A 26,055-nucleotide genomic window follows, 5' to 3' on the forward strand; every position below is an offset into this window, starting at 1 on the left:
ATTACTGGGTTGCAGCTGGAAGGGCATCTGCCACTTTTGTTAGATTAGTTGGCGGTTCATTCTGCTGTGGCGACTTCTGAAAAATAAAAGCACTAAGCTGAAGGAAAATGAATGGATTAACTTATTTCAATAAGTTAATCATATTTCAACTATTTATTTAGTTTGATTGATGTAAGTTGAGACTTTCATTCAGAAAGTCCTTTTCATTCAGCTAAAAAAAAATTAAAGCAGCAATATTCGTTTACAGCGTAGGAAATGTAGCGGTGTAAAAAAATACAATATTTTTTGGAATAAAATAGCAGTTTCCTTAAATTCATATACTTTAATAAAGTATACATGCTTAAAATATGTACTTAAGTACAGCAGTGAATAAAAAACCCTATGCTGCGTCCCAATTCACATATTTATACTACGCCCTAAAAGTATGTACTTTTTTTGTAAAGGAAAAGTATATACTTTTGAGTATGTAACAGAAAACTATGCAAGCTTTGGGCCATACTACTTTAGGAGCCCTGTCATCCTCCACACATCACTCACATTTCCTTCATATTTAATTTCCTACCTTGTTAATGTTAATGTCCAAACATGTCTTTATATAAGTTCAGTATTGTTGTTGCAGATGAAATATAACACAGAAAACGAGAATATAAATATTTTTCAGTTGGCTAGATATTAATAACATTCATACAAGCATCTTTACCAAAGCCTCTCTACTTCACGGTTGGTCCCGCGCGTCCACCATGTTTGTAATTTATTTACACTTTCACCCGCGTTTGTAGTTCTAATCGAATTCACATCCAACGCGCAATGTATTGTGGGCAATATCAGCGGTTAGAGTATGGTCGGTTTTGCACTTAACATTTTTACCCCAAATAGTAAAAAATCCGGCAACCTTTGGCATACTCTTTTCTACAACCTAATACGATTTGGGACATACTAATTCTATTTTCAAATACTATTTAGGACGGATAGTATGCGAATTGGGACGCAGCATTAGTCACTGTCCTTCACTGAAATAAGCATTATACCAGTTACATCAAAACACCAGTAGGTGGCGACTGATAAAAATAAAATTTATCGTTGAGTCATTGTTTTGGTTATTATTCAAGTTTTTATGTAACTTCTAATTACATTTTGGTCAAATATCGCAGCAGTACAAACAAACGCCTGGAATCGCAGTCATGATTTCTATATTTCTCTATTTCTCTATATATTTCGATTCGATATATTTCATGCAGGCATAATGTTCAATGCTCATTAGCACTTGTGTTTGTACACATACTGTCTGTGATTATGCGCCAGTAGATGATTGGAGTGGATGATAAGTAAGGCCATGTTGTGTACACTCTCACAGCTGAAAAATTCCCATAACAAACTAGGCTGACGTGGACTACAGATTAATGTGGCTGAAGTGTTTTCTGCTTGTGTGTTAGTCACTACAAAGTACCTTCTTTTACACAATTATAACATTCGGCGAGGTTTAACACACACATTTAAGGAATGGTTATGTTTTCTACTATTAGGGTTATCAGGGTGTCTGAAACAGGTTCCCTGTGGCTTTCTAAGAACTGATTGTTCTTAGTTTTACAGCTCTTTTGGATGAGATTGACCTTTAAACCTATACTGCGTCTACTTATTTTGTTTGTATGTATGTTCATAGTAAACAGAACACATTTTCTGTACTGTTTGAATACAAATGATTTACTACAATTTCCAGCATGAGAATAATAATATAAGGCACAGAATATAGTATGGAAATAATAGGAGTATAGCATGGTGCTATGTGAATGATGATGAATTACCACAAGTGAATCCAGTTTAATGAATGAACGCAGACTGCTGAATTATCATCCAATTTGATGAATTACCAAAAGCCAATGCAGACTGGTGAATTATAAAAGTGAATCCTGATTAATGAATTACCGAAAGTGGTTTTAGTTTTGCTGAATTAATATAGAAAACAGTGTAGCATACAGTTTTGTGAAATATTTATTGCATATCGTGTCCAGTTTACCATAAGATATTTTTGTTGCATACAGATGTAGTTCCTATCAGAGATCTTCAATGACCACATCAGCAATGTTATCTTTTTTTTTGTCTTCAGCCAAGGTTTGATTCGATTTAAGATATATATTAGAGAATCTAATGTCATCATATTTTTCCCTTTAAATAGGGATGCTTGAAAATATAGGCAAGGAATTATTTATATAATCTTTGACATCTCATCTTTGACCTACACTGTGAAAACTATCCGTAAATTTGCAGTTTTTCGTATTTTTGGTGTTCGTGTTTTTATTTTATCCCATTTATGTACGTTTTTGAATTGCATTATGGGATCTTGATCTTTTATCCAACAACTTTTAACCTTCACAATTTTGAAAAAGGGACTTTTATTAACAATGTAATAGTTTAAAGTGATATATTGTTCGGGATGGTGTTGTATATAGGGGATATGCGGAAGTATGCTAAAGTACTTTTAATTTGTCAGTAACCTGAGTTTACTCAGGTTTTAGCTTACGGGTAACTGTATGCCATTACAAAAATGGCCCGTTTAAGGTCTCTTAAAAATCAGCGATCTCAACTGGCTGAGTGATATCAGATATAAAGTGGCTCTCATATTGTACAAGAAGCACTGCGATAAATTACATTTTCCCCGCCATGTCTTTAAAATATGAACATTTATTTTACCCCAGTATATTCAATGAAGCTTCTGCACTAGCCTGCCGATTTTGACAGGCACGTGCGAGTAAACAGCTTTTTGTCTAGTTTTACGCTTGAGCAACTAAATGAATGCCAAAGTCTATTTAACTGATTGTATTTTAATTACATTACAACATCAATGCTGTAAAAGGAACCGTATAAAATGGGAAAAGACACATTAACCAGTCACCGGAAGTTTATCAGTATGGGAAGAAACACTAGCTCCGCATATACCCTATGAAGATACAAAAACCTTGTAATAAACTGCCAGTCCATTTTCTGTTATTTCACAGACCTATTTTTCTTTCTTATATATTATAGTATTTTAAACGACTTAAATGTCAATAAAAGTTACTTTATTAAACTGTAGAGTTGACATTAGACATTAAACATTAACATTAAAACAACATTAAAAGTCGACAGAGCAAAGATCAAGCTCTCATAATGCAATTTATAACCGTAAATAAGTGGAAAATACGGAAACTGTTAATTAACATATATTTCTTACAGTGCATATGTATTCTGAGTTCAGTCAAAATAAGTGTGTGTGTGTGTGTACAGTCTCTTTTCTCATGCTGGAGTGTTTGCGGTTATCATACTGTTGAGCAAAAGACACCCTGCACGCTTCTCCATGCTTGTCTTTGGCAACAGCAGCTGTATTTTTGCATATAGGAAGGAAGTTCACAAAGAACAGCACCAAGTTCAAGTGTAAAGATGAGCATTTAGCGGTTTGTTCGCAGGATGAAATCCTAATTTAGATACACCATCCCCCGACTTTTTGCCTATGTGTGTGTGTTTGTATGTTAGTGTGTGTATGGGGTGATCTCTTCTGTCAGGGGTCTTTTAGTGACATTGTGCATGAATGAATTTAAAGGCCAGGCTAAACGGTCCATTGATATGGCCCTAAAACATGAGGGGCATTGTGATCTTCTTTTGGTCTTCTAACAGCAAAAAAATATATATTTACAAAAGACACCAACTAAAATGTAAGTCTGTGTAACAATCAGTCAAACTAGAATGTTTAGATGACAATTTAAGGATCACAGAATATACAAAATACACACAACAAAAAGATTAGTTGACTTAAAAAGTGAGTAAACCCCTTGCTTTAAAAATGTGAACTGTGTACAAATTACTCCATGTTACAGTGGGTTTACTCATTTTTTGAAAGTCAACCTGTTGCTTTTAAGGTCATGGAGTTAAAGTAAAGTAACCAATAGCTTTTTTTTACAGTGTATTAATCTTTTTTTTTTTTTTTCATTTAAATTGTTATCTTTTAAACCACTTGATCCATTTGTTAACAAAAGTTTTTCATCAAATAAAAAATCAAGCATTTTACTATGATTAGTGATTCTTTTGCATATTTTTGAAAAGCTACAGGTCAGAATAATTACATTTTTGACGAATTATAGCTGTTACACTGTATGACGGATGGCGTTTTTTTCCCTTCCTATTTTACACATTTTACTTTCACAAAAGTTATTAGTAGACACTTCACTTACAGTATAATTTATATTCTTCATTTTGTATATGTGCAGTTATTAGCCCCACTTTGATTTTTTGTTTTCTTTTCAAAATATTTCCCTAATGATGTTTAACAGAACAAGGGCATTTTCACAGTATGTTTGATAATATTTTTTCTTCTGGAGAAAGTCTTATTTGTTTTAATTCGGCTACAATAAAAGCAGTTTTTTTATTTTTTTAAACCATGTCAAGATCAAAAATAATAATTAAAATAATTAATTAAGCTATATATTTTTTCCATAGTCTACAGAACAAACCATCATTATACAATAACTTGCCTAATTACCCTAACCTGCCTAGTTAACCTAATTAACCTAGTTAAGCCTTTAAATGTCACTTTATTTCCCAGAGATGGGTTGCGGCTGGAAGGGCATCCGCTGCGTGAAACATGTGCTGAATAAGTTGGCGGTTCATTCCGCTGTGGCGACCCCAGATTAATAAAGGGACTAAGCCGAAAAGAAAATGAATGAATGAATGTCACTTTAAGCTGTATAGTAGTGTCGGATTATTTACTGTCATCATGGCAACGATAAAATAAATCAGTTATTAGAGATGAGTTATTAAAACTATTATGTTTAGAAATGTGTTGAAGAAATCTTCTCTCCGTTAAACAGAAATTGGGGGAAAAAATAAACAGGGGGGCTAATAATTCTGACTTCAATTTATATCATAATTTCTTTACATTTGATGTTGACAACAAAACAGGTGTTGTCTTTGACCCATAATTTGTATATGTGGGTATTTATTTACATTCATACGTATATGTCCCTGTTTCAATTACTTCATTTTCATAGCATATGCATGAAAGTATGCATACTTGTTTATGAAACATTACTGGATCCTGTTATTTTGGTTTTGTTGGCTAAAGTAGACCAAAAACAAATGCACTACCTGACAAAAGTCTTGTTGTCAATCCCAGTTGTAAGAGCAACAAATAATAACTTGACTTCTAGTTGATCATTTGGAAAAGTTGCAGAAGGTAGATTTTTCTGAGGAATCATCCCAATCATCTTAAATACTGCAGAAGACCTACTGGAACCCACATGGACCCAAGATTCCGACAGAAATCAGTTCTAGTGAAGAAATCAAGTTTGGTGAAGGAAAAATCATGATTTGGGGTTACATTCAGAATAGGGACATGCGAGAGATCTGCAGAGTGGACGACAACATCAACTGCCTGAGGAATCAAAACATTTGTGCTGCCCATTACAATTCTTCAGCAGGATAGCAGTCCTCATACCTCAAAATCAAAGTTCCTGAAAGCAAAAAAGCTAAAGATGCTCCAGGATTGGCCAACCCCATCACCAGAGATGAACATTATTGAGCATGTCTGGCTTAAGATGAAGGAGGAGGCATTAAAGATGAATCTAAAAAATCTTGATGAACTCTGGGAGTCCTGCAAGAACGCTTTCTTTGCCAGTCCAGATGCCTTCATTAATAGGTTATTTGAGTCATTGCAGAGATGTATGGATGCAGTCCTTCAAGCTCATGGGAGTCATACACAATATTCATTATTTTCCACTGCACCATGAAATTATATATTCTATACATTACATAATTTTTTGTCTAAGTAAATTCTGACCTTACTGTCCTAATTAAATAATTCAAAATCAAGTAAATAAGCGTAATCTAGAGGCCTTTGTCTTTCATATAAGCCACTTCTGATACTAGATGATTTGCTAGAAGTCAAGTTACTTGTTGTTCCTAAAACTTGGATAGGCGACTTTGTCAGGCAGTGTATACCCAGAATGTATCCAGAAAACACAAAACATCCTTAAAGTGATAGTTCGCTCAAAAATTAAAATGACCTCCTCATTTATTCTCTTTCTGTTGGACACAAAAGAAGATATTTTGAAGAATGCTGGTTTCTGGGACCTATGAACTTCCTCAAAAGAAAAAAAAATACTATAGAAGTCCCATCAACCAGCCCTTTTCAAAAAAAAAAAAAGTGTTCAACAGAAGAAACAAGTTTAAACAAGTGAAGGGTGAATAAATGAGGACAGAAATAATTTTTTTAGTTTGAACTGTCTCTTTAATAAACTTATGATGATACCCTTTAAATCACCTGCACTATTCTGTTTACACCAGTAATCATTACAGTTCCCAGTAAAGTTACCATCCAGCTAAATGGCAAGTTAACCGCTAATTTGGTTCTTGCAATGTGTTTATTTTGGCCGAGGGCCGAAAGACCCCCATCAGTCGTGATGATCAAACTGCATTGTTGTTGTTGTCTCATGTCTGACGGTCTCATGTATGTGTGTCTCCCACAGACCCCCAGCGCCTGGGCCGATGAATGCGGAGAGAAGAAGAGAGGCTGTCACAAGCGCTCAGCCTCCTGCGGCAGCACTGACCAGCTAAAAGAGGTCAGGACGCATTTAGGGCCTGATCTCCTCTCCTCCCCCGGGCTTTGTTCCATTCAGCGTGGAGCAGGGCCGGGGCTGGACCCCCTCGTTGTCTTTCTTTCCCCCTCGTGTGAGATTGTGGACGAGGAGACGGGGCAGCAACAGGCTGTTGGGGGTGATGGGGAAGGGAAGATTGAGGCTGTGTCATTATCATATTATTGGCAGGCTCTAGCCAAGCAGTGTCACCTCGCATTACACCCTCCCTTCCTCCTGTTTGTGTGAGCAACCTTCCTTCCTTCCCTTTGTGTGTCTCCACTGTGTCTCTTGAGCGTCAGGCTCTCGCAGGTATCAGGGCATGTTTTATCTTCCTGCCACCTGTTATCTCAACTGCCATCTTTCAACACTCGGTCGACTCTAAACTCTAGTGTGTGTTCTGGTGCTCCGCTTCACAGTTAATCATTTTCTATACAGTCAGCAGGTCGCATGTGGACATGCTGTGGGCGATTTGAGTGTGCTGCCTACCTAGAGAACGTTTATAGAGAGTAGGGGTCCCACATGTCATAGAATTTCTGCAATATCGGGGAATTTCAAAAGGTCTTTTCCAGACAGTGGCTACGTTTACATGGACATCAGTAATTGATATATTTGCCTTAATCTAAATAAGACAATAATATGATTGTTTATATGAGTAGCTTTTTGAACGTTTTTTTTATGATCCAGTTTTACATGTTATAGCACATAAATCGATTAACGTCATTACGTCACCACGCTTTCTACATTTCCTCCACAGTTTCATGTTTCATGTTTCATGTTTGATGACAGCCTTTCCACAGGTTAGCAGTAAGCTAATGTAATTTCATATTGCAAATCTTAAACTCAAGCTAACCAACAAATGATCAAATGAAATATATTGTAATATAAAATATAAAATGTAATACAAATATATAAAATATGAATTGATGTTTACTTTAAACTTTAATTATATTGTTCTATTAAAATAATTTTTTAAAAAGATTTTGTCAAATAAAAGATTTTTCTAGAGTCATCCACCATAATTTTGTGGCTCAAAAGTATCAGTTCAGGCACCGCTTTGGCACCGGTACCGTTTTAAAAGTATCGATTTAGCACCGGTATCGAAATAACCCCAAACGATACCCAACCCTATCATTTACATGACAATGGGGCTTTTTTTATTGAACATTTTAGATATTGAACTATGCTGTATACAACAAAGGCCAAGATCCACCTAACAGAAAGGTAAAATATAATAAAAACAGTAATACTGCAATAATAGGTACAAAATCAGGATAAAAACATTAAAACAGACTTTCTCATATTTGACCTGTTGGTGTCATTTATTTTGGCTGTGGTACATTCCGAACTAATATTGTTCTGTAGATAAATTTTCTATGAAAGATCAACACAGCACAGGCTCATTGTGAAAACATACCCCTGTATATATTTCTGCAAAGTGCAAACTATGGCTTAATTTCATCTTTAAAACGAATGCCATGTGGCTCTATGATGCCGCCGACAGCTTCTGATTCTTTTCGCAATACCAGCTGACCACTTACCTGTTACCAGTTTGTCCTGTAGCTTGCCAAGTACATTGGCAGACTTGAGACGCCAGCGGTCAGTCAGTTAGTTGACAGCAGGAATAAATGGCACTCGCGAGAGATCTGAAAAAGCATACACAGCGGCCTCTGGTGCATTCGCGAAAAGAAAAACTGCAAAAAACTTACCTCCTGGGACATTTTTTGCAATCTCCAGATATGTATATAGGGGTGCACATGATTAATAAACCTGGGTTGGATCAATAGAAGTAGATGGATCCAGACATATTTTCACGATAATTTTTTTCACAGCAGTCAAAACAACGGACAGAGTCCTTCACAATTTATGATTGAAAATGCATAAATCTGAAAACGCGTTACAAAAGGAAAAGTTTTTAAAACGCTGCTTTTAACGTGTCCATGAAAAACACTCAAAACCAAGAGTCTTTGAATACAATGATGTCATGCGCATGCATGGTACTTGTTTAGGGAAGTGTAGATTAAAGGCAAGTGTGAACAAACACACAACAATTGTGGACAACAGCGGAGATGTTTCTTACTAATAGCAGATTCTACAGCGTCCATTCTACAGCACTTCGTCACATCCCTTACACAGAAATTGTTTACTTAAAGGTGACAGCGGCAAAAACTGGCCTGCCATACATAATTCAGGATATTTGGTAATTTTCTCAGATATCTAGACACTGATCTTTTTTAAAGCGTGTGATGTGAAACTTTTTTTTAAACCCAAGAGAAAAAAGTTTTTTGCCTACATCGCTGTCGAATAAGCATAGCCTAAGGCTAAGATGCGAATAATATCAATTTTAGGAGCTTTGGCTTCAACCGGATCACTGTGTTAAAAAGCTAAAATGGAAAAAACTAAATGGAAAGTTTGTAAAACTACTATTGAGTTATATTTCAAATATAGGAGCCACGCAAACAGTTAGTAAATTAAAGGATCCATTGTTCTTGTAATGCTATTAAAGTCCTGCAAAATGATATTCAAGCCAAAACCACTTTAATATTATGCAAAGCACAACAGTGGTCTGTTTTTTCCTTCAATATAGGTCATGGAAATCAACTTTTTAGTCAGTGAAAGTCAGGTATTGTGATATTTGGCCTAGAGTGGGAAGCCTTAGAGTTGAGGACAAAAAAGTACATCCACTGTAACTGTTGTTAACAAATATTACAGAGTTATGTAACATTTCATTGGTAATAGCCTATTTCTAAAGCAAAAGTGACTGCCTCGAGTGTAACTGAGGCTTTCATTTGAACAATTTGTTCAAAAACACAGATTTGTTCAGTTAAGAAATATTGCTTCATTGCTCTGAGGTTTTCCTGTTAATTTGCTCATCCTTAGGCCATTCAGGATGTACTGTAGGTAACTTTTTTTTCTGTAGAGCATTAAACAATATCGTAAGCTGAACACAATCTTGATGATTCGTAAAATGCAAATCAACTGGAAGCGCTTTGAGACAAATGGAAAACAAATGATGATGCCTTGGATCAAATCAGTTGATACTGTATGTGAAAAATCGGATTATTTACAACATTATTGTTTATTTCACACCCAAGGCTATCAGATCTGAGTGAATTTACAACAATCTATACTTGCAAGCTTCTTGTCACATAATGACCTACTCCGAACTTCAGAAATGTTTCATTAGCCAATATTTTTGATTATGATCTTACACACAAACTGGTGACACGGTGACGCAATGAGTGGCATGATCGCCTCACAGCAAGAATGTCACTGGTTCGAGCCTGGTTTCCTCCGGGTGTTGCGGTATCCCCCACAGTCCAAAGACATCCACTATAGGTGAATTGAATACACTAAATTGGCCGTACTGTATATGTGTGAATGTAAGAGTGTATGGGTGTTTCTCAGTACTGGGTTGCAGCTGGAAGGGCGTCCACTGCATAAAACATATGCTGGATAAGTTAGCAGTTCATTCCGCTGTGGTGACCCCTGATTAATAAAGCCGAAAAGAAAATGAATGAATGAATCTTACACACAAATGTAATCGTACCTATTTATACTGCAGCATCCAGTATAAACACCAGTGTAATTTTATAGAAAATTAAACAACACACCCGTCCTCCCTCTTAGTTTTAAGCAAATGGTGAGTTTGCACCCACAATACACATCAGGAAATTCAAACTCAAAGTTCAGGACTATTTGCGAAGGCTGTGTCCAATCGGAGGCCCCTCGTGTTTCGAGATCCATTTCAAGTGAAACAAAGCAAAGGCCTCTATTGTTTATTATAGGTGAACTGCCTATTCCAGCACAGACAAGATGGTAACCCAGAATTTACCGAGACAAGCACATTAGGGGGGAAAACATATAAAACCACTGACTGAATAAAGGAAAATATAGATTTTATAAAATTCACTCCTGAAAGAAAATGTATTTGTATCATTAAATTGCACAATATTAACCAACTTCTCGCAGAATCTGTTTAGAGCTATTGGTATTTGGAGTTGTGTGGTTAGATGGATTGTTATAAAGTTAGAAGAGTGAATGGATAGATCGATGGGTGGATTGATGGATAATTAGAAGAGTGGATGGATGGATGGATGGATGGATGGATGGATAGATAATTAGACGAGTGAATAAATAGATGCATGGATGGGTAATTAAAATAGTGGATGGTTTGATGGATAATAAGTGGATGAATGTATGGATGGATTGATCATTAGAAGAGTGGATAATTGGATGGATGGATGGATGGAAGGATTGATAATTAGAAGAGTGTATGGATGGATGGATGGATAGATGGATGGATGGATAATTAGAAGAGTGGATTGATGGATGGATGGATGGATAATTAGAAGAGTGGATGGATGGATTGAAGGATAATGAGTGGATGAATGGATGGATGGATGGATGGATGGATGGATGGATGGATGGATGGACGGATGGATGGATAATCAGAAGAGTAGATGGATGGATGGATGGGAGGGTGGATGGATTGATGGATAGATGGATGGATGGATAAATGGATGGATTATTAGAAAGAGTGGATGGATGGATTAATGGATAATGAGTGGATGACTGGATGGATGAATGGATGAATAATTAGAAGATTAGATGAATGGATGGATTCATTGATTGATTGATTGATTGATTGCTTGCTTGCTTGCTTGATTGATTGATTGATTGATTGATTGATTGGATTGATTGATTGATTGATAATTAGAAGAGTGTATGTATGGATGGATGGATGGATGGATAATTAGAAGAGTGGATGGATGGATGGATGGATGGACAATTAGAAGAGTGGATGGGTGGATTGAAGGATAATGAGTGGATGGATGGATAAATGGATAATCAGAAGAGTAGATGGATGGATGGATGGATGGGTGGGTGGGTGGATGGATGGATGAATTGATTGATAATTAGAAGAGTGGATGAATTGATGGATAGATGGATGGATGGATGGATAATTAGAAGAGTAGATGAATGGATTGATTGATTATTTGTTTGTTTGTTTGTTTGTTTGTTTGTTTGTTTGATTGATTGATTGATTGATTGATTATTAGAAGAGTGGATGGATGGATGGATGGATGGATGGATGGATGGATGGATGGATGGATGGATGGATGGATGGATTGATAATTAGAAGAGTGGACAGATAATTAATAGAGTGGATGGATGGATTGAAGGATAATGAGTGGATGGATGGATGGATGGATGGATGGATAATTAGAAGAGTGAATTGATTGATGGATAGATGGATGGATGGATAATTAGAAGAATGGATTAATGGATAATGAGTGGATGAATGGACGAAGGATGGATAATTAGAAGAGTAGATGAATGGATGGATGGATTGATTGATGGATCAATGGATGGATGGATGTATGGGTGTATGGATGTATGGATGGATTGATTGATAATAAGAAGAGTGGATGGATAGATGCGTGGATGGATGGATGGATGGATGGATGGATAGATGGATGGATGGATGAATGGATACAGTATATAGTTAGAAGGATAGATGGATGTATGACTGGATATGTAGTTAGGTATAAAGAAAGATGAATAAATATTTAGATATTTAGATTTGTAGATGACAGAGATAAATATACTTGATTATGGATAAATGGATCATGACAGCTTAGTTTGGCAGATGATCGAAGCTTTAGTTTCAGTTTGGACATTAGTTTTAGACCAAAGCTGTTTTGTCTGGTACAAGTATCACAACATGCACACAAATGACCATCATCACAAAAAAGTCCACACAGACACATTTAACCAGCGTCTGAAATGCTTAAGGGGATTAATACTGTCACATCCTGCCTGCAACAGGCTAATAACAGATGAGATAATGCAAACATCTCACTATGGGCTTCCTCACAGTGTTTATTAAGCTTAAACTCCATTTCCAATCCCATCTTCACAAAGTGAGAGGGAGCAAGATAATGTATCTGTTTTCCTTTTTAAAGGAGCACTTCACTTTTTTGAAAATATGCTCATTTTACAAGCAATTTTACCATTTTTGAATCCATTCAGCCACTCTCCAGGAAGGGAGGGATCACTTTTAGTTTATCTTAGCATAGCATAAATTATTGAATCAGATTAGATTATTAGGATTTTGCTGTCATACCATGGCTGCAGCAGGCGCAGTGAAATTATGCAGCGCTGTTACCTAGTTAGTCCCAGGCTGGGGACTATTTTCAGGTGCTGTACAATATCATTGTGCCAACTCCAGCCATTTTTTTTGCCTTAGTACACTCTATACAGAAGAATCAAGTGACAGTTCACCCAAAACTGAAATTTCTGACATCATTTACTCATCAAAACTTTTTAGATTTTTTTTAGCATGATGCTAACGTTCTAATCCAATTTAATATTTTTGATATCCTATACTATGCTAAAAGTCCTCCCACCAGACCCCGAAGGAAAGAATATCAATCATAAATGTTTTTGCAAGCATGTGTTTAGGGTGAAGGGTTGGGGTGGTTATTTGTGTGTGTGAGGAATGCAATGCCAATATGACAATCCACAATCCCAACTGACCCTGGGCTCTGACTCATCCACTGCCAGCGTTTAATAATACAGTAATTATCATGCAATGCATAAACTCAGTTGTTATCAACACAAAGAGGTTTATTTTGAAATAATGACCATCTGAATGTAGATTTTTCAAATCTTGTGAAAGTTGACTCGAAATGAGGAATAATGTGTCCTGACAGTCTTTCTCTGCATGTTTCAGATTGTAAAGCTGAGGCAGCAGCTCCAGCGCAGCAAACACAGCAGTCGTCACCATCGCGACAAGGACCGCAAATCTCCCTTCAATGGCAACCATGCTGCTTTCAGCCAATCACAGGTGAGCTCTTTCTCACCTGCTCTCAGCTTAGCAGAGGAACACTCAACACTGTTATTTGTCTTCTGCTTTTTTCTCTCGTGGATTCAGTTATTACCTCTATAGCAGAGCCATCCTTCCAGAACCCATTAGCTTGAGGGCTTATTTGTATTTTTTTTTATTTTTGCCAATTTTAATCATGTTAAGATTAAATGTCCACTATTATTCAAAAGGAAGGGCTTTAATAAGATTGTGGCTGCCATTTCTTAATCAAAAAATAAAGTTAAATCTTTTAACACAGGCTCATTCTGAAAAGTAGCCCTATATATGTTTCTGGAGATTGCGAATTATGTAACCAGAGCTACGTATGGCTGCATTTCATCTTTAAAACGAACGCTACGGGGAGATATGATGCTGTTTCTTTTTGCGCTTACCAGTAAACTTCTTACCTTCATGTGGACGGCTGTCTCGCTGTTACCAATTTGTCTAGTAGCTCGCCATGTACATCGGCGGACTTGACCATGACGACGAGATTCGAGTCTGGGGAAGAACGGTTTCAGAGTGAGAATGTGGTAAAATTGTGATAACGTGGTAAAAATCAAGCGAGGGCTTATCTTTTTCTGAATTGCTTTTGAAAACTGTCGGTTGGGGTTAGGTAAGTGGGTGGGTAGGTCAATCTGTGCCTCCTGGAAGGAGGAGGGTGGGTCAGTCAGTCAGTCAGTCTGTCGACAGCAGCCTCTAGTGGATTGAGCAGGTGTAAATGGCACTCACGAGAGAAATTTTAGATCTCAAAAAGTGTACACATCGGCCCCTGGTTAAATCTCTAAAACAAAAACTTCAAAAAACATACCTCCTAGGACATATTTGGTGCTCTCTAGAAATGTATATTGGGGTACGTTTTCAGAATGAGCCTGGGTTGAAAACTTTTCTGTGTATTATTGTCCCTCAAAAAGCATTATGTTATGTTTATTTGGAGCTCAATTAATTGTTGTTATTATTATTATTATATTATTATTATTGTATTCTAGTAATTTCATTACAAATAAATGCTTTTAAAAGCATTGTTGCCTCATGTTTTTATGGCCATTTGTTAGTGATTTTATATTATATTATAATACTCAAATATAACATTTTATAAATATATTATTTGATGACTAAAACATTTACAGAAAAATAAACTTTTGATCACTTTTTTGATTATTTTTTTGGTCACCTTTGAACCAAGCTTCAAATCTCATACATTTGAACACTATTCAAATACATTAGTGATTGTTTTTCCTCTTCGTTGTGGGAATATGTTTTCAGTAGGCCTGCATTGTTTATTAAAAGTAAATAAATTTGTATACTATTCCCATATCACATAGGACCAAGCATAATCCCTTTATTTTCCCAAATTATTATTATTTTGGTTTGAATGCTTCTTTTAATATTTAAAATGTCATCAAAAAGTTTTTTTTTTATAATTACCTGAAGATATTAAAATGATATAATTTAAGTTTTGCATATTTCTTGCATAACAATTTTACAATCCATTTTTTAAGAACTCTGTGAAATGCATTTTATTTTATTTCTCAATTTCCTTATTATCCTTGCAAAAGTTAAAACACTAAGCAGGAACTGTGTAATTATTACTTTATGTTGTTATAATTGTTATATAAAGTGTATTATCACTTTACACTACTGGTCAAAAGTTTGGGGTCAGCAGGATTTTTAAATGTTTAAAATAAGCTTCTCCTATTCACCAAGTCTGCATTAATTTAATCCAAAATACAGAACAAATAGTGAAATTGTGAAATGTTATTTGCACTATAAAATAACTGTTCAAAAGCACGTTATAATTTCATTTAATAATTTATTCCAGTGATTTTAAATATGAATTTTCAGCTTCATTACTCCAGTCTTTAGTCACATGATCCTTCAGAAATTACTTATTATATTAATTATTATTGTTATTAATATTATTATTAATGGTAATAGTAATAAAAGCAATAGTTACTGGAGTAATAATTTAATTTGAAACTACATACAATTAGAAAGCAGTTATTCATTTAGTTATTTCTTTTTTTTACATTTAATAAATGCCGCCTTGATGAACAGATTAAATTTTATTTTTTAAAAAGCATTAAAAAAACTGACCCCAAACTTTTTACCGGTAGTGTATGTTTTGATATTTTTAAAGCATTATTATTGTGATCATGATTGTTATTACTTTTAAGAAGTGCCTTCTCCTGAACAACAGTATTGGGCCTATATTTCTGTCAGTTTCTTCAAGCAAAACCAAACTTTCTCAAATGCGCCATAACATTCAGTTATACAGCTCATTCAATTTTTATGTCTCCACTCCACAATTCCACCCACATTTTCAACATTGCAAAACTCAAAAAGTCTTCTGAAGTCAGACCACATGTCTGTACTGACTGAAAATCTCCTCCAACTGATTCACAAGACCGTCTGTTTGTTGACATAAGCATAACACAGTGCAGCGAGTGCACTTCATGCCATATAAGCAGAAACAGAATCACAAAACTTGTGGATCAAAATCATTTTAGAAGCGCTCATCTCTTGTGTTTCCTCACATTTTGAGCCAGTGGATTTCTCGGCCTCACTCGTTCTGAAAGCACGTGAGTGGCTAAGTGTGCATACCAGTGTGTGAAAGTGTGTGTGTGTGTGTGGGTCATAATTGGCAAGGCCAGGTGCAGGCTAGCAGGCTGTTTGAGAGTGAAAGAGCTCTCTTCACCAAGACAGAAACAGTGAATAAATTACTGCAGCCTCTCGCTTGGCCGTGTCTCCCTCCCTCCGTCTTTTTCTCGCTCTCTCGTTGGGTTTTGTGTTTGTCCATGAATTAGTCCAGCATGTGGTGAATGTGCCGCACGCCTGGTCTTCACTGTACTGTAGCTGCCAGCCAGTCAATTAAAGGCCACACTCTGTCCGGCCCGCTGGATGTGTGTTTTTTTGGGGCTCGTTGTGCGGCTGGGCCTTTTTTTTTTAAAGTGCATGTGGCGGCTCAAGCACCATCTGTCGTCTCACTGTATTCATCTTTTGTATTTAATCCTCTGAACTGTACTCAGACTCAGACTCAAACCTGCTGCTGCACAAAACACCAAACTATTCAAAGCTCCGTCTGATTTGGACCTGCATACAAATTTGGCCAGCACAGAAAGACACGTAAAAAAATTCCCGCTGAATATCTGTGTTCAGAATGGGGGACAGATGTACTATTGGACGTGCAGTATACAGTTGAAGGCAAAATAATCAGCCCTCATGTAAAATTGTCATTCTTTTTTTCAAATATTTCCTAAGTGGTGTTTAAGAGAACAAAATAAATTTCCACAGTATTTTGCAAACTATTTTTTAAAATAACTTTTATTCTTAGCCCCTGATTTTTACCTCGTTTGGCTACAGGACAAACCAATATCTATTAAACTGCCTAGTTAACCTAGTTAAGCCTTTATTTTTCAATTTAAACTGAATACTACACTGTAAACTGCTTTTTACACTGTTTTTAGTTTAATCAAATGAACTTTTCTAGTCATCTCAACTTAAATCAGTCAAACTGGCTGAATATATAATGTTAAACTTTGTATAACTAAACAAAATGTTCTTGAAACCTGATTAACTTATTAAATTAAGTGAAAGTAACATAAAAGCATTTGTTGTCATGACTTTTTGTCATGTTTTTATACAGTGTAGTATCTTGCAAAATAGCTAGTAAAATATGATGTACTGTCATCATACCAAAGACAAAAGAAAATATAGCTGCAAGCAGCAGTGATCGGGGCCAAGCAGCCCAACGGCCACATATGTGCTATGATTTGATTTGACCCCTATAATTATCGAATGATCGCTGTATTTTATCTTTATCAAAAGTGACCTATCATATGTTTTAGGATAACAGTACCATACTCACCACATCTTACCTCAGCTGCTTTGAGCTCACACCATCATTAGCCAGAGATACTCACCCACATTTGCCATATTTCACTTAGGCCCATTTAGGCTCACAACCACATTAGCCAGAATGTGCCAAATATTTGCCAAAAGCGGTCCACATATGTTTTAAGATAAATACTGGGCCATATCTGCCATATCTTCTCTGGACCACTTTAGGCTCACAGCCAGATTAGCCAAAGCTTACTCTTCTGAATATTCGCCAAAGTGGCCCACATATGTTTTAAAATAACCGGGCAACATTTGCCATATTTTCTCTGAGCCACTTTAGGCTCACATCAGCATTAGCCAGAGCTTACTGTGCCAAATATTTGTCAAAAGTGGCCCACATAATTAAAAAAAAAACTGTGCCACATTTGCCATATTTCTCTTGGTCACTTTAGGCTCACAGCCGCAATAGACAGAGCTTCCTGTGCCAGATATTTGTCAAAAGTGGTCCATATGTCTTAAGATAAACGGGCCACATTTGCACCTACACATGTGAGCCACTTTAGGTTTAGACCCAGATTACCCTTAAATGACTATGCCACATTTTTGCCAACTTTGCCAAATTTGTCCTCTGTCATTTGGGCCAAATTCACCATTTTCCACATGGGCCACATTAGGCTCACATTCAAATGACATTTTGCCATAAGTGCTAAATCTTTGCCTTATATGGTCCATATATGAATTGGAATCTTTGCCATTGTACAGGTGGGCCACTTCAGGCTCACATTCATTTTGTCTTGGCTGAAGGAGGACCACAAGTGTCGCATAACTTCCAAAATGGCCTACATTCTGGGACCCTTGTTTTTGAGTGTTTACACAGACACGACAAAGGTGGCATTTTTAAAAACCTCCAATTTGAAACCCGCTATATGTTTTCAGTCATAAAAATGTTGTCCTTGTGTAAACAAGCAGGCAAAATGCATAAAGAATGGGAATCTTATTAAACCTAACATCATACATTCCCCATAACCCTCAGCCTAATATATACCACAGACCTAATAAAGATAGCAAGTAAATTTGCAGTTATGCGCAGCAATACTACCATCAACCTCAATCCTTCAACTTATTGTTTTTCCAGAGAAGGAAAGAACTTCGGTTTGCTTGAGAAGAGACCAAACCTCCCTCGCTCCGCCTCATTCGCTTTCTTCAGTGAGAGATTCGCAGCATTGCCTTAGTGTGAGAAAACATATGGAGGTGCTAACCTGCTATTCCAGGAACCCAGGATACCGTGTGATCATTTCACTGTACACAAACACACACTGTCCCCTTCAGTGGTTGTACATAGGGTTGATTTGAACACTACCGTATTCTTTCTGCCTCCTGACTTCTGTAGCAGTCGAAGTAGAGCTGGATTTGTCTTTTGAACGTTTATTTATTCAGAACGTTTCTCTGCTGTGTATTAGCCATAATTTGAAGCAGCTGAGAGGTTGAGTTTGGAGCCGGAGTAATGCCCAGGCCTGGGTAATTATAACAAGCATGCATTTATTTGGACGTGAGGTGAGGGGGCAAGTTTCTGCGCCTCAGGCTGAGTGGTCGTGATGTTTTTCGGCTGGGCCGTCGTCGGGGTCGGGTGCCACCCAGTGGGTGATGTAGACTATAAACTCTCTCCCGTCTATCACATCAAACCACCTGTAAGTGTTCAGTGACCGTACACACTTTTGATCTGACTAAGTTCAACCCCCAAACTTTATCGTAAACATCCATTTCTCTCTGTCTTCTACTTCCTTTTTTGTCTTGGCACTACAACGTAAAAGCACTTTCCTAAAGAACACACACAGCGTGACCTCTGTGTCGAGGGGGAGGTGTGTGTATGCATGTGTGTGTGTGTGTGTGTGTGTATCGTCTCAAGGGCTGAGTCGGGTATACGTGGGGGTGTTCTCCCCATTATGTGTGTGGAAAGCAGCTAAAGATGAAGTGGCAGTCATGAAAATGGCATTCTTTCCAGAAATAAAAGCCCCGAAGAGAGGGAATGAGAAAAGAGAAGGAATGAAAGTTGCATTTGAAGACCTTTATGAGATGTCCGGCCATAAGGTCAGCAGCTCCACGAGAAGAAAAGAAAAAGAACATCAGAGGAGACACAGAAACAAGGGTGAACAGCCGTGGAGATGCTAGGCGTCTCTTTTTCGAGCTTGGGGAGAATCAATGAACTTGATTATATGCTGTCGATAAGAGTGGACACCATGCTTGAGAATGAGGTGGTAGTGTGGTGCATTGCAGTTATAGTAAATAACAAATTTGGGGTGGCACGGTGGCTCAGTGGTTAACACTGTTGCCTCACAGCAAGAAGGTCGCTGGTTCGAGTCTCAGCTGAGCCAGTTGGCATTTCTGTGTGGAGTTTACATGTTCTCTCCGTGTTGGCGTGGGTTTCCTCCGGGTGCTCTGGTTTTCCTCACAGTCCAAAGACATGTGCTATAGGTGAATTGAATATGCTAAATTGGCCATAGTGTATGTGTGCGAATGTGAGAGTGTTCAGGTGTTTCCCAGTGCTGGAGTGCAGCTGGAAAGGTATCCGCTTTTTAAACCATATGCTGGATAAGCTGGCTGGTTCATTCCGCTGTGGTGACTCCTGATCAATAAAGGGACAAAGCCGATGAATGAATGAATGAATGAATGAATGAATATCAATTTCATCTTGAACATTGTTTTGTCATCCAATATATTATATGGCAAGAATAAACAGCACACTTTTCATCCTTATTTTTTGGTTACCTGGACTTTCAGGGACAGAAACGCCTCAAGTTACGTCTAAATTCTCTAGTCAATCCATATACAGTTGAAAAGTATGTTTTTAATAAATAAATGAAAAACACTACATACACATATTAGGATTTTCAAAAACAAGTTCATTATCCACACTAAAACATCTGAAAACACTTACGCCCCTGTACTAGCCATGAGTAAAACCTGCTTTGTCAGGCGTTTATTTATTTGGGCCTCTTAGAAATGTCATGCCAATGATAGGAAGGGCACAGATCTCTTTTATAACAGACTGCCAGAGAGGTATACATATAGACTGAGGTCTGAAACACAACTGGCCTTGAAGTTCCTCCACCGAACAACAACTGCAAGTAAACAGTAGCTGTCCTTTGAAGAAAAGCAATGTGAAGTATGTACAATAACACATTAATCTTCAACAAGGCTGTCAATCCAGCCAAAAACGAATGCTTTGTTATCCACCATCTCACCTAAATTGGTCACACTGTCTCACACGACTTTATCAAATGACTTGACTATAAATAGGATCGTTCATTGTTTAATAAACATTTTTATAATTTTAATATGCTGTTAATTGACTTTCCAGCTATAAAGAAATGTAGTTGAGTTTTTAAAATCTGAATTAACCGAATAATCTTTGACTCATAAACATTCCGGCAGGTGCAGGATGTCAACATGACATCAGATAGACGTTGCACTATGTGGGACATTGCATTTTGTTTGGAAATGAAAATCGGGTTGACATAAATGACCAACATCAAACAGACGTTGCACTTCGGTTACATTCCGACGCAACCTAAAACCATCTAATGATGTTACAGCTTGACGTTATCAGATGGATTTTAATTGCCATACCTGATGAATAAATGTCAGTATTTGACATATGACGTAGGTTTAAGATGTTGGCTAGACGTTGGGTTTTGGTCTCTTTCCAACACAACCTAAAATCAACAAAATATCAACAGCATTTCAAGCCATCTGAATTTAATTTAATTTAATTAACCTAAATTTAATCTAATATTAACATCTTATGACGTTGTGTGTCTGCTGGGATACATCAAGATGATCAATCTATGCCAGAAATGACAGAATATTTCACAAGTATGCAAATTGGATCATACCTTTTAATTGTGAATAATTAGACGTGAATAGGATGTCAAGATAAGCCTACACCTGATCCTTACTTAAAGTATTAAATATGCCGTCTTTCCACTGTGACTAACATCCATAATAACACCATCCATCAATTTAGTTCGCTGTTTTCACTCCCTGTAGGTGTGCTAGCATGAGGCTAGTTGTAACATACTCATTCGCTGAATCTCATTCATGAAACAACAGCAGAACAAATGGCTATGTAAATCACTCCTAAATCAGTTATTGCGTAAATTGTCCCACTGAATCTAATCTTTACACAAATCTTCAGCGAACAAGAACAACGTGGCTTGTGAAAATTAAACATGACCTAGAATGTGAAGTTGTGATAAACTGAGGAGACTTTATACTTCCCTCAAGCCTTGTTTTAGTATTTTGGCATTTGGAAAAACAAGTCAAAACCTTTCTAAAAGTGTCCATAACTTTGAAATATATATCAGCCTATTATTCTCCCTATATGTGTTAGCATGGGCTAGCTCTAGCATGTTAATTCTGCTGGCCTCATTCATCAGGATGCTAATCTCCAGAAAATCTCAAATCTGATAATGCATTTCATGACACGTATTTCTTTGTTTGGTTAATGTTAAACTAAAACAACAATGTCTACTCTGATCAAAAACATCAGTCATTCTAGCCTTCTGCTTACAGTATATCCCATAGTCAAGCTAGGTGTATTAGCATGGGCCTAGCACTACTGTCCCTTACAACTGTGCAGTTAGACTGTCTATAATATTGGCAGACCTGATGTTGTCTCTCAGATCACCATGACATTCAGTGTTTGAGCGTTCATCTGTGATGGATTGCAGGGTAAAGGCCAGTGATAAAGGATTCTACAACACACACACACACAAATACACACACATACGCACTTCTTGGCTTTGTTCTCTATCTCTTCTGCTCTTCCTTTCTGTCATGTGCTGTGCTCGATGATCAATAATTAACAGTTTTTGGCTGCTTTCTGGGCTGTTTTTAAGGCTGAAGGATTGAGCACATTTTCCTGCATTCCTGCCTTTCTCTGTGTGGAGGCCACAGCGCCTGCTGCTGTCAGACATGAGAAGTGCAGAGGCAGTGTGTGTGTGCGTGTGTGTGCGTGTGTGTGTGTGTGTGTGTGGGCATGCGTGCGTGCATGCGTGTGTGTGTGTGTGTGTTTTCCTTGAGTTCTCAGAGAAAAGTGCTCTACTCTGTTTAGATTTAGTATGATCACATTTCAAAATCTTTAATTTACACTGTAAAAAATTCTGGGTTCCACACAATTCCTTCACGTTGTCCCAACACAAATCGATTAAGATAACTTTGTTTTTGCAAATTTAAGTGGATTGAACACAATAAGTAATAATAAACATTGGCTCCCATAGTATTTTTTTCCTTCTATGGAAGTCAATAGGTCCCAGCTATGAGCATTTTTCAAAACATCTTCATACCAGTCGAATGGTATTTTCCATTTTTGGGTCTTAACCAATTATTAATCTTGGGTTGCCACAGCGGAATGAACCGCCAACTTATCCAGCATATGTTTTACACAGCGGATGCCCTTCCAGCTGCAACCCATCTCAGGGAAACATCCATACACTCTCATTCACACTCATACACTACTGACAATTTAGCCTACCCAATTCAACTATAGCTCATGTCTTTAGACTTGTGGGGGAAACCGGAGCACACGGAGGAAACCCACGTGAACACGGGGAGAACATGCAAACACCTTCTTGCTGTGAGGCAATCGTGCTACCCACTGCGCCACCGTGCAGCTTCAAAATAGTTGTACTTCCCAAAAATTAAACCAACATAAAATACAAAAAGAAAGCATACATGATTGTTGGTATAATCTTGACATGTATCAAGCTTGCAAATTTATCAAGATCCCAAACATTAACAATGTAAGATTTTTACTTTAATTTTAAGGTTTTTGTTGTATAGATTGCATCTTGTTTATAGCTAAATTTATCTTCCTCATCACTCCACATAATGTCCACTTCTGAGATATTTTAATGCTCAGGAACCACTAAAAAGCATGGGCTGACATGTGATGTCCATTGTAATGGACACTGGATCCGAAGGGATTAAACTCAATTAGTTTTTTTTAAAAGATATGCATTTTAAGCTCTCAAATACAGTATAAAGATTTAAAAGCTGTCACCAAGGCAGTATCTATCGAAAAGTACACATTTGTACCTATAGGGTCCATATTGGTACCGTAAAGTTACGTTTGTACCTAAAAAATACAAAAGTGTAACTTTTTAAAAGGTGACAGCATTTGCACCTTTATTTGTGCACACTTCCCCCATTTTTTATACTGATTTATTTATTTATTTATTCATTCATTAATTCATTTTCGGCTTAGTCCTTTTAATAATCCGGGGTCGCCACAGCGGAATGAACCGCCTTATTTATTTATTTAATTATTTATCTATTTCATTCATTTTCTTTTCGGCTTAGTCCCTTTATTAATCTGGGGTCGCCACAGCGGAATGAACCACCAACGCATCCAGCATTTGTTTTACGCAGCGGATGCCCTTCCAGCCGCAACCCATCACTGGGAAACACATACACACATTCACACACACATACACTACGGACGATTTAACCTACCCAATTCACCTGTACCGCATGACTTTGGACTGTGGGAAAAACCGGAGCACCCGGAGGAAACCCACGCGAACGCAGGGAGAACATGCAAACTCCACACAGAAACGCCAACTGAGCCGAGGCTCGAACCAGCGACCCAGCAACCTTCTTGCTGTGAGGCGACAGCATTACCTACTGCGCCACTGCTTTTTTTATTATTTATTTATTTATTTATTTATTTTTTTATTATTTTTTTTTATTATTTATTTATTTATTTATTTATTTTTTAATATATATATATTTTTTTTTTATTAGGTTTTTTTTGCCAAATCTATTCTAAATTACAAAAGGGGAAAATACCTTAACTAGTGTGTAGAACTGAGAAAAACTGCTTTTTCCAGCAATTATAGTTGTAATTATAATTGTACTATAATTTTCCAGCCAAATTATAGTTAGGACACTAGAAATCTTGCAATTATAAAAAAAAGCACAATTGACTTAAAGGAGGTCCTGAATATCCCAAAATATTAATTTTAAAATAATAAAAAAATAATAATTTTCAGTCATAAACATAGTTACAGTTGCACACCATTTTGCCAACTATAAATATTTTCCTTTGTAATCAACAAGTCTCTGTTTATTTACTTAAAACACATCCTTTCTGATGTTGCTGTGATTTTGAATGTGTCTGTTTTTGCGGAGGTTGAATAATTTATTGGCAGAACTTCTGATGGCCAACATTTTTTGATCACTCGTGACTCATATTTTCCTAACCTTCTACTCAAACAGTGACCAGAACAATAGAAGCTTCTCGGGTTCTGCTTGATGTGAGTGTTTCTGAACCTGAAAGCTTTGTGAATCCAGGGAGACTGAACTGAAGAGATGCGTTTGTGAGTCATTTGAGCTTGCGTGGGGTTTTGGAGGGGTCATGTCTTTAAGTCTCTCCACAAACCTTTAGTTAAGCACTGGTCAACAGCTTCAGCCCCATGAATCTCTTGTTTTTATAAAGAGCACAGTGGTCAAAGAAAGGCTGACGTGAAAGTGCTCAGTGTAGCTATCAAGGTCTGGAGGCTTTTCAAAGGAATTCTTCTGTCTGAACTCTCGTTTTAAAGGCAGACTGTGGTAACCAATACAGGCCTCCATACCAGTGAAGAAAAGCCTTTTACATGCTGTCGGGAAGACGTACTCGAACTGTTTTACTAAGGCTTCAGTGCGAGTCCTTGGACATTGAGTTTTATTTTATACTTCTTGTAATTGTGGTGCAGCATAAAGCTACAAGGCAAAATAAGTTATTTATATATGGAGTTTTATTGGAGTCTACATTCAGCTCTTAATTCTGCTTGAATTCTACGACAGCGTCCAAACTAAAATGGAGCCTTGTAAGCTGTCTAATTTGAAACATGCTGCGTAGAAACTCAGAAACAGTGTTGCTCACTTGAAGCTCACAAATAGTAATGCTCCCAGAGATTCCAGTAGAGTTTGATATTAGCATGTAGCTAAGCTAATGTTATTGTTTAATTGAAGGCAGTATTGGGTAAAATTGAAATTTAAAAATTGATTTTACTGACCCTTCACTTGTTCAAAACCTATATGAATTTATTTCTTCTGCTGAACACAGAAGAAGATATTTAAAAAAATGTTGGTACTCATTGCCTTCAATAGAATTTTTCCTACTATAGAAGTCGATGGGTCCCAGCAACCAGCATTCCTCAAAATGTCTTCTTTTGTGTTCAACAGAAGAAAGAAACTTATGAAGTTTCATGAGGGAGAATGGAGATTAATTGATAAGGTATTTTTTCATTTCATTCTAAAGGTCTTTGCACACTGAAGTCCGAAATTTTTCGTATGTGTTTTTTTCGTAGTCATATGCGAAAAATTCATGACGTAAATAAATCACTGAGTTCGATGCGTATTAATCAATCCATCACAAAAAAAAACAAAATCTTTCGAAGTCAGTTCAAGCAGTGATCAGTTTTTCTCCTCTCTCTTCTCCAAAGTAAAAAAAGAAAGACTAATAGGCTACATATTGTGTGCGTTTAATACTAGCCTACATAGAGAGGAAGGAGAGTTCTCCTCTTTATCAAAGAGCTGTGCTACCATTATCCTGAAATGCAAAGTTTATTTCAGGAAATCAGCTGAATTTTTAAACATTGCTTGTGATACTTCACACATTCACATACATAAACAAATCCTAAACAGAGACTAGCATTACCTATAGACATTATAATAGATGGTGGTCGCGTGCAAGGTTCGTTTACG

The 26,055-nt window shown here is 36.9% G+C and overlaps 1 protein-coding gene across 1 annotated transcript in view; it reads left to right on the forward strand.

The window, feature by feature from the left end:
* Positions 1–26,055, forward strand: part of fam117bb (family with sequence similarity 117 member Bb) — a 91,376-nt gene that overhangs the window by 50,427 nt on the left and 14,894 nt on the right. Inside the window, exons 3-4 of the mRNA XM_056464730.1 lie at positions 6,495–6,587; positions 13,339–13,452. Coding sequence (XP_056320705.1) covers positions 6,495–6,587; positions 13,339–13,452 — 207 coding nt within the window. The remainder of the gene's footprint in view (positions 1–6,494; positions 6,588–13,338; positions 13,453–26,055) is intronic.

The sequence above is a fragment of the Danio aesculapii genome, chromosome 9 (assembly GCF_903798145.1).
Source record: "Danio aesculapii chromosome 9, fDanAes4.1, whole genome shotgun sequence".
NCBI lineage: Eukaryota > Metazoa > Chordata > Actinopteri > Cypriniformes > Danionidae > Danio > Danio aesculapii.